The following is a 13,164-nucleotide window of genomic DNA, read 5'->3' on the forward strand; positions in this document are numbered from 1 at the left end:
GAGGGACCACCACTCGATGTGGTAGCATCGAACTTGACAAACCCATGTCGAGAGAGGCTACATATGCCTCAGATGCTTATTTATGGTTGACACCTAACGACTCATGGTCATCAAAAATGTTGCTAGAAGAATTAGCAAGATCATGTTTATGTGACGCACTATTGACTTTCTCCTAGACATCTACACAAATTAAAGGATTAAGATACTGTAAACTATTCTTATTTTCATTAAAAAATTGATCGCATGTCCCCTATATAGGAGACTACCAAAATTGTTTTTGCCTACAAATACACATCAATAACATGTTGTCACAAACTAATTGATTTTATTCAATTTCTATAACTTCTAACTTTTGGATATAATTTTATTGCTAATTATTGCATTAATGTACAAACTAAATTTTATATACAATTTTAAATTCAACAACTAGTATATATATTATTTATTATAATAAACTGAAGATTCAACAACAAAATTCAATTAAACCTCTAATCTTGTCATCTAAACCACAATTAACTCATAATAACATAAATTGACATTTCCAATGACAAAAACTCATAAATCCTATAATGAAGAAATTATGGATTTATAATTCAATAGCAAAATTTCGCGAAAACATCACAATCAATTCAAAAATTCAACAAAAAAATTCAATATAAAAATTTAATAAAAAATAAAAAACAAACCTAAAAAATAGAAGAAAATGAAAAATCTTACCTCTTAATTTAGCTAAGTGAAGTGTGCAAGGATCAAAGCCAAACAAGAAAAAATTGAGATCATCATAATGATAAAAATAGAAAAAGGAAACATGAAGAAGAGAAGAGAAGAAGAGTTACCTTTGTCTCTTGAGGTGTGGATGAGAAGAGAAGAGAATGAGAGATAAAAGAGAAAGAGAGAGAGAGAGATAATGGTTTGTGTTTGCAGAAAAATAAGAGGAAGAGAGAAGAGAAGAAACAAGGGCAACATCCCTTTTAACTCTACCAACAAAATTTTTTTTTCTATTCTTTTGGTACTTTTTATATGTTTGCAAGAACTGTCAGTGGAAATAAAAAAAATATATTTTACCATCATTTTCTAACGTAAACACCTTGTTATTTTCCATATGGTATGAACATGCTAATTTTTCATGCGTGCTCTAACTAGAAATCATTAAAAACACAGGAAAATAATTGACAGTCCACATCAAAACTTTCTTCATATGAAAAATCTGTTTCATCGAGACATCCTAAGCCAAAGTCCTAGATGTCAATAATTGCTTTAACTCATAAATTAATAGTAGAAGACAAACATCTATATTTTATCCTGGAATATTAAGACTTGATATGACTGTAGATAAAAATATAAACTTTGGTCTCATATACATCCCTAGTGGTAAGTTGTAAACCATAAGTATCACTAACCAATAAGAATAAAGAACAATAAATAAACTGAATGGATTGAATCTGTTTGTACATAACTCAATATACACGTTCCTTGATTCCATTGAAAACCAATCATGCTCCCTATTAAAATGTTTCTAGGCTTTATCGTTAAATGGGTACATCATGACTCCATCCACTACATCATGTGAATGATGTCATATTATATGCTCAGTAGTCTTTAGAGACATGAATCACCTTTGTAGTCAATGAGAGAATGAGAAGTATCTAAGTTTTTTTATGTGCAACAAGAGTCCTTACCCTGACAATTCTAGGTTTGTAACAAGTATACCCACATGTTTTGCACTCGGCCAACTCTGTATTTTCAAGCTATTACAACATGAAGAAGTTTGGACACATGTTAATTTTCTGATATCCTAGGCCGAGGGGTTTTATCATGAATTTAACATAATAGAAGTTCTCTTTTAGCCGATTCCTTTCAAGTGAAATGTTTTTTGCCCATTCAACAATAATGTCACAACTAACCTCACTCAACTCATAATCTAACTTGATAGTGAATTCTTATGCAACAACTGATAGCTTACTATGATTTGTACACTTACCCTATGATGGTTTATAAGAGTCTTTTGAAAGATAAAAAAAAAAAACTAGCTATATTTGCATTTAGTTCTTCATCTTGGACTATGCATTTACCTGTATAACCTTGATTCATTCACATCACATCCATAATCATATTTTTATAAGGATTATTTATTCACATCACATCCATAACCATAGTTTTATAAGGATTATTATTGTCATCTACAACTCTATGTATGTTGTTAGAGTTAGAAGTTCACCCAATCATCCTTTCTACCATGATCACATAAGGAACATATGGTTTTTCGCGTGCAAACCAACACAAGAATTTCTTAATGAACCCTTTTTGTAGAATATGTATCGTTATGATATTTGAATCAATTTTTAATTTTATTTTTAAGCTTTTTACATGGACATTTAATATTTTTTGGATTAGATAATGTATAATTAATAAAACTGACCATCTCTTTATCCTTGCAATTTAAGTTCTTAAAGTCATCAATCAATCCTTTCATTTATGTGATAGGCCTAAATTTAAAATGAACATTTACCACAAATTAAAGGTATCTTATATCATTATATATATTATTATAAAACATGCTTTAGTTAAGAAGTTATTGATACTTCAAGTGCAAAATGATGATATAAAACCATGATAAAAATGCACTTTTAAGTACTAATCACACCCCCCAACCAGCTTATTACTAGTCCCTAGTAATCAAAGCGTTAAAACAATTATCATGTGCAACCCTCCAAGTGAATCTTGATTCATCCATAAATAAACATCCGTTATTTATATCAAGCCTATATAGAATATTGATTACAATATGTATGAATTAATTTTGTAAACTAAATAAATTATCTAATGTTAATTTAATTTAAATTTATTCATTCTATTTTAATAATACTCTTAAATCATTATCATTTATCTACATAGATTGAAATTCCTATATATTTACCAAAATTTTCAACTTAACAATAAAATTGATAAAATATAAAAAAATTCATTAAATAAACTATTATTTATTTAATTACAAAACACCTACGTCATCAAATTAAAAATCATTATTAATTATCTATATAGATTGAATGTTTTTTCTTTGTCTAAAAAAATTCAAAAACAAAACAAACCCTCCTCTCAAAGGAAAAACCCATTAAAAAACTATAAATCATCCATATGGTAAAAAGAGTGGTCCTTTCTCGTACAGTCAGTAAGAGATAGGATCCTTGGATAGATAAGATCATTAACGATTTGTGGTGGAAATATAATGAAGTGAAACAGCCATGGTCCCTTCTAGACAATGCAAGCCTGTACATTTTTGCTTCATTAGTTGAGCTTAATTAAAACAAGATTGTGAAATGAATATATTGGGACACGCAAAGATGGACCATTTTGGAAAATAACCTGACATTGATATACTTTCTTTTTCAAATGTGTCGATCGATGTCGAAAGTTTTGTATTCCGTGATACATGCATCCTTCTTCCTGGAAGTATGTTAATGACCAATTAGGATGAAGTATAATAAAATTGGTTACAAATCAAGATTTTTAAAGATAAGGGACATTATAATTATAAAGAAGCACTCAAATATTGGTGCAACCGAGTGGCCTAGCTTGAGTCAGTTTCTTTTTTTCCCTGATTAAATCTAAATAGCATAAGTTTCCCTTCTTTATGTTTCGATCCTCAACCAGCTGGCCTAGCTTCCCTGCTGCTTTGGGTAATGTATTTATAGTGTCAGAAAATATTAACGTATGTATAATTGAACATGGTCATAACACAATAATTACGAAGGGAGAGATTTCTTCTTCATATTACAGGCTTCTCCATATATATATGCTGGCGTCTAGGTTTGTTTTTTGTTTTTCTTACGTCTAGGTAATTTTATCTCTATTTTGACCTAAATATCCACATCTTTTTTATGTCACAACGGCTAAAAAATAATTCGAAAAATATAACTTGATAGTATCTGTATTTGGAATTGGATTTGAAAAGTCAGATTTATTAACTTTCACACGTTTATTAAACAAATCATATATATCCACTCTTTCTTGAGAAATTTATTTTTGACAATTTTCTTTGAATTTGAACATGTAAATGATGTTATGATAACATGTAAACAAATATATTTATCTTGCAAGCCAATAATTTATGTATCACGTGCATGGATTATAGACCAAATGAAAAACATGTTCCTCTCTCCCTCTCTCGTTCTATATATCATAGCTTGGTCACTGCAGATTTTCATACAACAAACTCCTAGTTAAACCTAAGTATCTCCTCTCCTATAAGCAACAATGTTGAAGCCACAGCTTCACCAGTCACCCCTTTCAACAAAAATCCCTTTTCTACTACCTAAACCATTCATCCATGGCAGTGGTCATGCTTCTTTTCCTGTGTATTCAAGGTCCTTGTCCGCTAAAGCAAACAAAAAAGTTCGTGTTGGCTATCAACATGGAAGCATTAAATCTATAGCTAGTGTCACACAGCGGTCCACAGATGTTAAGGCTGTGGCGACTGTGAAACAAACAGTTGTTGATTTTTGGACAGAAATAGGGATAGAACGAGGACTTGATGATTTTACAGACCTGTTTGGCAAAACACTCCTCTTGGAGCTTGTTAGTGCCGAGCTTGACCCAAGTAAGTGGTGCTTCTTGAAAGACCAGTGCTTCAAGTATTTTATTTTTCTTTTTTCCTTACAAGTGCTAGAAACAACTTTTTAAGTTCTGATCGAATGATTTATTTATTGAAAAAAATTAACATAAATTCCTTGTTTGCAAAGAAATATATATATATATATATATATTTGAATGATTCAAGTAAGAAAAAATTTGTGTAAGTAAAAAAGCTGTACGTACCCACCTAAAAAAGGGAAAAAAAGTTGATTCCTTGTCTAAATTCCAATTTTTTCTCTAGAGACGGGATTAGAGAAGCCCTCGATTCGAAAGTACGCACACAAGATAGATCATGAAGGGGAGGATATCAAGTATGAAGCGGATTTTGTGGTTCCACCAGATTTTGGAGAGATTGGTGCCATTTTTGTAGAAAATGAGCACCATAAAGAGATGTACCTTCATGATGTTGTGCTTGATGGCTTACCTGCTGGACCAATTCATGTGACTTGTGATTCATGGATCCATCCGAAGTTTGACAATAAAAAGAAGAGACTCTTTTTCACTAATAAGGTTAGTTGCTTTTACTTTTTGTTAACATATATTACTAAAAGTTTAAGCTTTGAGTAAGTTTTTAAGATATTATTTATATTTTTTTCTAATTTATCTTCTTAATTGAAAGCTTTTTGGGTTTAAAATTTGTATAGACTCATATTATTTTGTGTTTAATTTTTTATAAAATAAATATAAATGATGAAATTCAAACTCGTGATTACTTGACCATCAAAACTCTGATATACCATATTAAAAAATTATCTCAACTTAAAAACTTCAACTGGTAATTGAAATCTGAAAATATAATTTATATTATTTTCTAACAATTAATTACTTTCCTGTGATTTAAGATTTTTTTAATTTAATTTTATATATATATATATGATACTTTATGTACAATGTTTTTTCTTGAAAATTCTGTCAGTTTGAATGTTTCGAAAATTTCAACTTTATCTCACTAATAATATAAAATAAAAATAAATTGAGAAAAATTATATATTAAACGTTTTGTAGAAAGAGTGAACAACTAGAAATTAAAACAATACAAGAGATTTCATATGATAAAATTACAAGATATAATCTGTCGTGGGAGCTGATATGCATATTTTATATGCTTTAACTCAACGTTCATGATTTGATTATTTATTTATTTTTTCTCATGATAGTGTCAATATTACAATTTGAAGTTTTCAGGTCATGGATATGGTAAAAAAAAATAAAAAACATCTCAACTCATATAAATATTTGTAAATTAGATATTTGTTTTAAATAAATTTATTAGATTATTTTAATATGTTAATATTAGAAATAAATTTTAAAAAATGAAAAAATATTATTTTAATCTTATAAAATATCCCACATAACAGAATTTGTTATATTGATTGATTTTTGTGTTTCATGGCATAGTCATACTTGCCATCAGAAACACCAAATGGATTGACAAAACTGAGAAAGGAAGAACTCGAAACTTTACGAGGCAATGACAATGGAGAACGAAAGAAAGGCGAAAGGATCTATGACTATGATGTGTACAATGATCTTGGAAATCCTGATAGTGATCCAGAGTCAGCAAGGCCGGTGTTAGGTGGCCAAGAGCACCCGTACCCTAGGCGTTGCCGTACTGGCCGACCACGGACCGAGTCAGGTAAAAATGCAGAAAAATAATTATAAAAAAATAGTAGTGTTGGAATGTGTTCGAGTGAAATTCCCTGTCTGATCCATGACCAAGCTTTAAACCGTTTCAGATTTAATAATTTTGCTTCCATAAACTAGCTAGTAATTTTTTATTGAAAGGTTTATCTTAATCTACATGATGGAAATAATCCTTCTTTCATTATATGATAGTCAAATAAAATAGAATTAGTAAACTAAAACCTATCTATTAAAAGAAATTATAAAATATATAACTGTTAATCTATACCTATTAACTAAATTATGGAAATTAATTCTATCCTTCATTGATTCTAACCATTTGGAAACAATTGTGCTGATAGATCCATTTACGGAGACAAGGAGTAGCAGCTTCTACGTGCCTCGAGATGAAGAATTCTCAGAAATAAAGATGGGCACGTTTTCTGCCAAGACTCTCAAATCAGTATTGCATGCCCTAGTACCTTCTCTATCAACCGCTATTGTTGACAGTGAACTTGGATTCCCCTTCTTCAGTTCCATTGACGCACTATTCAATGAAGGAATCAATTTGCCTCCCCTTAAGAAACAGGGGTTTTGGAAAGATCTTCTGCCTAACCTTTTCAGGGCCATCACTGATGAAACTAAAGATATCTTGAAATTTGAGACTCCTGATACCATGGAGAGTAAGATATTTTTTATACCTAAAATAAAAACTAGATTTGACATGGGAAATTAATAAATCAATCATAAATGAAAAGATATCTATCATTTTCTCACTTTAAGAGTTCTTGTGTTTCAGGAGACAGATTTTTTTGGTTTAGGGATGAAGAATTTGCTAGACAGACTCTTTCTGGGCTCAACCCTTGTAGCATCAAAATGGTCACGGTATAGTATTTTTGTCCCTTAATAAGAAAGGAAAAACCAGTCCGGATTCATGCAGTTCATCAAGAAATGAATCGATTGTTCAAAAATGTTGGTAATATTAAACTAACGATGCTGAAACATTACTCCTTTTTTAATGAAAGTATTGCATTAAATCATGCAGGAATGGCCATTAAGGAGTAAACTAGACCCTGAAATCTATGGTCCCCAAGAATCAGCAATCACTACAGAAATGGTTGAGCAAGAAATCAAAGGGTTCATGACATGTGGACAGGTATGAGCTAGAAAACCAATCGCATAACGGTATTCAAACTCATCTTCATTTTCCTCTTAACAAACTAAATTCGGTGCATTGATGAACGTAGGCAGTAAAAGATCAGAAGCTTTTCATCCTTGACTACCATGATTTATTCCTACCTTTTGTAAGCAAAATAAGAGAGCTGAAAGGCACGACATTATACGGGTCACGAACATTGTTCTTCTTAACCCATGAAGGAACATTGAGACCACTAGCTATTGAGCTTACTCGACCACCGATGGATGGTAAGCCGCAATGGAAGCAAGTGTTTAGACCAGCTTGGCATTCCACTGGTGTTTGGCTTTGGAGGCTTGCCAAAGCTCATGTCCTTGCACATGAGTCTGGCTATCACCAACTTATTAGTCACTGGTATGCACTTTCCTTGCGCTTGAGTTAGCAGCCGCCTTGCATTAATGTACAAAATTTTTCTTCCACCATCAATTTCAAACATGTATCAGATGTTATGTTTTGCAGGCTAAGAACACATTGCTGCACAGAACCATATATAATCGCGGCCAATCGCCAACTTAGTGAAATGCATCCAATCTACAGACTCTTGCACCCGCATTTCCGGTACACAATGGAGATAAATGCTCTAGCTCGACAATTTCTAATTAATGCAAAAGGGATTATAGAGACGTCATTCTTTCCTGGCAAGTATTCTATGGAATTAAGCTCTGCTGTCTATGATCAAGAATGGCGGTTTGACTACGAGGCGCTGCCCAAGGATCTAATAAACAGGTATGTTTGATCGATCCTTAGCTAGCCTCTCATTCTACCAAACTTAGATGCTGCTAGTCATAATTAATAAGCCTTTTGAAGCGGCTGCTAGTTATAACACTTTCTTTCTGATTCTGATAATTGATAGGGGAATGGCTATGGAAGATCCATCTGCTCCACATGGATTGAAATTGATGGTGGAAGACTATCCATATGCCAATGATGGTTTGGTTTTATGGGATATCATCAAAGAGTGGGTTAGTGACTATGTCAATCACTACTATTCAGACTCAAGTCTCATTTTGTCTGATAATGAGCTCCAAGCATGGTGGACAGAAGTTCGAACGGTAGGTCACGCTGACAAGAAAGATGAACCCTGGTGGCCTGTGCTTAAAACACCTCAGGACCTTATTGAAACCTTGACAACTATCATATGGATAGCCTCCGGTCATCATGCCGCAGTGAATTTCGGACAATATACATATGCAGGATACTTTCCAAATAGGCCTACAATTGCTAGGATGAATATGCCAACCGAAGACCCTAACGATGAGACGCTGAAACTATTTTGGGAGAAACCTGAAGTGATACTATTGACAACATTCCCTTCACAAATTCAGGCAACAACAGTGATGGCTATATTGGATGTGTTATCAAATCATTCTCCCGATGAGGAGTATCTTGGGCAGCAAATAGAGCCATCATGGACAGAGGAACCGGCTATAAATGCGGCTTTCGCAAAGTTCAATGGGAGGCTGAAGGAGTTTGAAGGAATTATTGATGAAAGGAATGCTGACATTAAATTGAAGAATAGAAATGGAGCTGGCGTTATGCCTTATGAGCTTTTGAAGCCATTTTCTGACCCTGGAGTTACAGGAAAAGGAGTTCCCTACAGCATCTCTATCTGAAGTTTGAAAACTTGTAATGGTATGGGAAAAAAAAAAAACGCTATGGTGGAATAATGCTGCGCTAAGTTGTTTCTTCTTGCATTTACCTAAAAGATTAGCAATTGAAAGCAATCCCAGTAGATTTAATGAAGGAATGAATTGATTAACTTTATTCGACCAAAATTAGATTTATAGGGTTGAAGGTAATTGGTCAAATATTTTCCATGGGGGTAAAACTGAATACTTGACTGAAACAATTAGGGATAAGAAGAGGGTCCTTGTCTTAAATTAAACAAAAGATTATTCCTTTAAATATATCAATGTATCTTAAAAATCTAATTCCCATACTTCAAAGCCATAGATGTAATTTTTGTTGGGAAAACTAGAAACAAATAATTTGACATCAATTTGACCGGATTAATTCATAATTTACAAGTTCTAATTCTTTTTTATTTTGTGTAATCAAAATATGGATCAAATAATCAAGAAATATAATGAAACAATTACACAAATCAACACGATGATTTTTACATGGAAAATCCAATGCGGAAAAAACTACGGGACCGTAGTTTATCTAAAAACTTCTCATATCAACAAATAATGGATTCACAATTTTTTTTCCTCAAATTTAAGGATTACAACATACATATCATCAAGAATAATATATTCTTGGAATACAACAAGATTAAAGAGAGAAATATTTGAGAAAAACTCACCATATTGATAACCTCATTTTCTATCAACACAACCAACTTCCACATAATAAATCTTCAATCCAACCGTCCAAAATGAAAAATAACGTGTCTAAAAGATGTTATTAAAATCTCAGCTTGATCCAACGGTGAACGAGCTTGAAATAGAAGAAAAAAAACAAACTGCTCTTGTGCCTCATTTTCTTTTCTTTCTCTTGTTTTTCTCTTCTCTCTTCTATTTTCTCTATTGCCTTCTATAGTGGCAATTGCCTTTTAATTCAAAGAGACAACTCTTACTAATTAATGTGGTGGTTCACCATCACATGGTGCAGGACCACACACAACAAATCTCCCCCTCACGCACCATGTGAGGAATTCATCATATTAACGATCAACATGTAAGCTTCAATTTAGAAGGCTCTAACATATTAGCCTGCTTTTCTTCTATAAAACTCAAACTTCTCTTTTGGTAGAGATTTGGTCATCATGTCTAATATATTTTTATGAGTAAGAATCTTCTTAACAACAAATGACTTCATCTCTATAGCATCTCGAATCCATTGATATCTAACCTTAATGTGCTTTGATTGAGAGTGAAAAGCAGGATGCTTACTGAGATGGATTGCACTTTGACTATTACAATGCAACACAAAGTTCTCTTGAACTAGACTAAATTTATATAAGAACGTTTTCATCTATAACATCTCTTCGCCCCCTTCAGTAAGAACAATATATTCAACCTCTATAGTGGATAATGCAACACATTTTAACAACCTTGATTGCTATGAGATTGCTCCCTCTGCAAACTTCATTAAGTATCCTGATGTGGACTTTCTAGAATCAACATCACCAGTCATATCTACATTTGTATATCCATCCAACACAGGTTTACTATTACCAAAACATAAGTTGAACCTAGAAGTATCTTTGAGATACTTGAGTATCCATTTTATTATTGACCAATGTTTTTTACCAAGATTGGAAAGGAATCGACTAACCACACCGATTACATAAGTTATATCCGGCCTTGTGCAAACCATGACATACATTAAGTTACCAATTGTGGATACATAAGGAAACTTTTTCATCTTATCTCTTTCTTCATCACTTAAAGGATATTGATTAGAATTTAATTTAAAGTGGCTTGAAAGTAGAGAACAAACAAGTTTGAAGTTGTTCATGTTGAATATTTCAAGTACCTTTTAAACATATCTCTTCTAAGATAGCCAAAGTTTCTCCTGCTTCCTGTCATGTGTGATCTTCATGCCAATAATCTGTTTTGCTGATCCAAAGTCTTTCATTGTAAAATACTTCCTTAACTATTCCTTTAAAATTTGAATTTTCATAGCATCATGACCAACAATCAATATAATATCTACATACAACAAGAGAATAATAAAGTTTGCATCTGGAAACTTTTTCATAAATACATAATGATCATAAGTGGTCCTGTTATAACCATGATCCACCATAAAAGAATCAAACTTCTTATACCATTGGAGCTTTCTTTAACTCATATAGACTCTTTTTCAACTTGTAGACTAATTGTTTTTATACATTTTGCTTTAAACGTTTCAGGTTGCTTCATGTAGATCTCCTTATCTAAATCACCATAGAGAAAGGCAGTTTTCACATCAAGTTGTTCAACTGCAAGATTCAAACTAGCAGTTATGCCAAGCACAACTAGGATTGAAGATATCTTGACCACTAGTGAAAATTTCTTTAAAATCAATACCCTTCTTTTGATCAAAACCTTTCACAACCAATCTTGCCTTATACCTTAGCTGCAAGCAATATTCATTAATTTTCAACCTAAACACCTATTTCTTCTTAAGTGCTCTTTTACCTTTAGGAAGCTTCACTAATGCAAAAGTATGGTTTCATGTAAGGATTTCATCTCTTCTTGCATTGCTTTCAACCACTTACTTTTCTTCTCATGTGACATAGCTTCATCAAATCATTCTAACTCTCCCTAATTAGTAATCGTAGCTTCAGGTTGATGAGGTCTAGTTAACCTTCTCAATTGTGGCTCATGTAGAGTTTCTTGCATAACCTGTTCAGGAATAACATCAATATCATCATTAGCTAATTCAGGATCACCAACTATTAACTCAATAAAAAAACCACCATTGTCATCATTTTGCAAATCTCCTTCAAGATTAACAGGTATCACAGATAATTGTGGAGTGGGTCTTGGATTTAAATTAGATGGAATAAAAGAGTAGACTCTATTTTCTTTTTCTATTCAAAGTCTTCAATGGTTTGACATTCAAAGAAGATAACATCTCTACTTCTCATAATTTTCTTTTCTTTTGGATCCTACAACTTATAGCCAAACTCATTATCTTCAGATCCCTAGAAAATACACTGTTTTGTCTTCCTATCAAGCTTAACCCTTTCATCCCTAGGAACATGTTCAAATGCTCTACATCCAAACTCTCTTAAGTATGCATAAAAGACATCTTTTCCTTTCCAAACTCCATTTAGAACATCAAAATCAAGAGGAACTAATGGAGAAAGGTTGATCATGGCAATTACAGTCTTCATTGCCTCACCCTAAAAGGATTTAGGCAGCTTTGCATGAGAAAGCATACATCTAATTCTTTCAATAATGGTTATATTCATTCTTTCAGCCACTCCATTCTGCTGTAAGGTCTCAGAAACTTACTTCTCCAACTTGATATCATATTCCCCATAATACTTCTCAAAATGACCCCTGTATTCGCCACCTTTGTCAACTCGAATACATTTTATCTTTCTACCAGTTTCTCTTTCAACTCTAGCATAGAAATCCTTAAACACATCAAGCACCTGATCTTTGGATTTCAAACAAGTGGCCTAAATTTTCCTAGAGTGATCATTAATAAAACTAACAAAATACAATGCATCTTCAAGAGATTTATCAATCATAGAGCAAATATCAGTATAAACTATATCAAGAACATGTGATCTTCTATGTGAAGGTGATCTTTGAAATGCAACCCCATGGTCAAGTTTATACCTTTTAATGGAAGGCAGTTCTTTTTAACAAGGATGTCAAGGCCTTTTTCACTCAAATGTCCAAGTCATTTATGTCATAAATCAATAGAGCAATCTTCAATTGCATTCACCTCCGCTTTGATCACTTTGGCTTGTGACATGTAGAGACCTATCTTCTTCTCTTTAGCAATAATTAAAGAATTTCTATAGAGTTTTCATTTACTATCTCTAAAGAAATCATGATAACCCTCTTCATCAAGATTACCTGTAGAAATCAAGTGTAAATGCATATCAGGCACATGCCTAACATCTTTTAGTAGCAATTTGTACCTAGCATTGGTTTCCAACGAAATATCTCTAATGCCCACAACACTAGCCATCCCTTGATTTCCCATCCTATCTTGACCAAAGTCACCAGCAGTGTAGGATGTGTAAAAATCAGGTCGGGGTG

General features: G+C 32.6%; 1 protein-coding gene across 1 annotated transcript; it reads left to right on the plus strand.

Moving 5' to 3' along the window:
* The first annotated feature begins 4,154 nt into the window (after nt 1-4,154).
* Nucleotides 4,155-9,174, plus strand: LOC105134952 (linoleate 13S-lipoxygenase 2-1, chloroplastic-like). Its single transcript, XM_011039583.1, has 9 exons — nt 4,155-4,597; nt 4,874-5,142; nt 6,031-6,268; nt 6,618-6,938; nt 7,055-7,140; nt 7,301-7,411; nt 7,503-7,804; nt 7,910-8,176; nt 8,304-9,174. The coding sequence occupies exons 1-9, from the start codon at nt 4,255-4,257 to the stop codon at nt 9,061-9,063; spliced, it is 2,697 nt and encodes an 898-aa protein (XP_011037885.1). The 5' UTR covers nt 4,155-4,254; the 3' UTR covers nt 9,064-9,174.
* The last annotated feature ends 3,990 nt before the right edge of the window (nt 9,175-13,164 follow it).

Source organism: Populus euphratica, unplaced genomic scaffold (genome assembly GCF_000495115.2).
Source record: "Populus euphratica unplaced genomic scaffold, PopEup_1.0 scaffold57.1, whole genome shotgun sequence".
Classification (NCBI taxonomy): Eukaryota; Viridiplantae; Streptophyta; class Magnoliopsida; order Malpighiales; family Salicaceae; genus Populus; species Populus euphratica.

Excerpts from the sequence above, each read along its gene's own strand:
- LOC105134952 (XM_011039583.1), top strand. The coding sequence starts at position 4,255 with ATGTTGAAGCCACAGCTTCACCAGTCACCCCTTTCAACAAAAATCCCT. Across the intron at positions 5,143-6,030 it reads GACTCTTTTTCACTAATAAG|TCATACTTGCCATCAGAAAC; the intron begins GTTAGTTGCTTT and ends TTCATGGCATAG. Across the intron at positions 8,177-8,303 it reads CCCAAGGATCTAATAAACAG|GGGAATGGCTATGGAAGATC; the intron begins GTATGTTTGATC and ends GATAATTGATAG.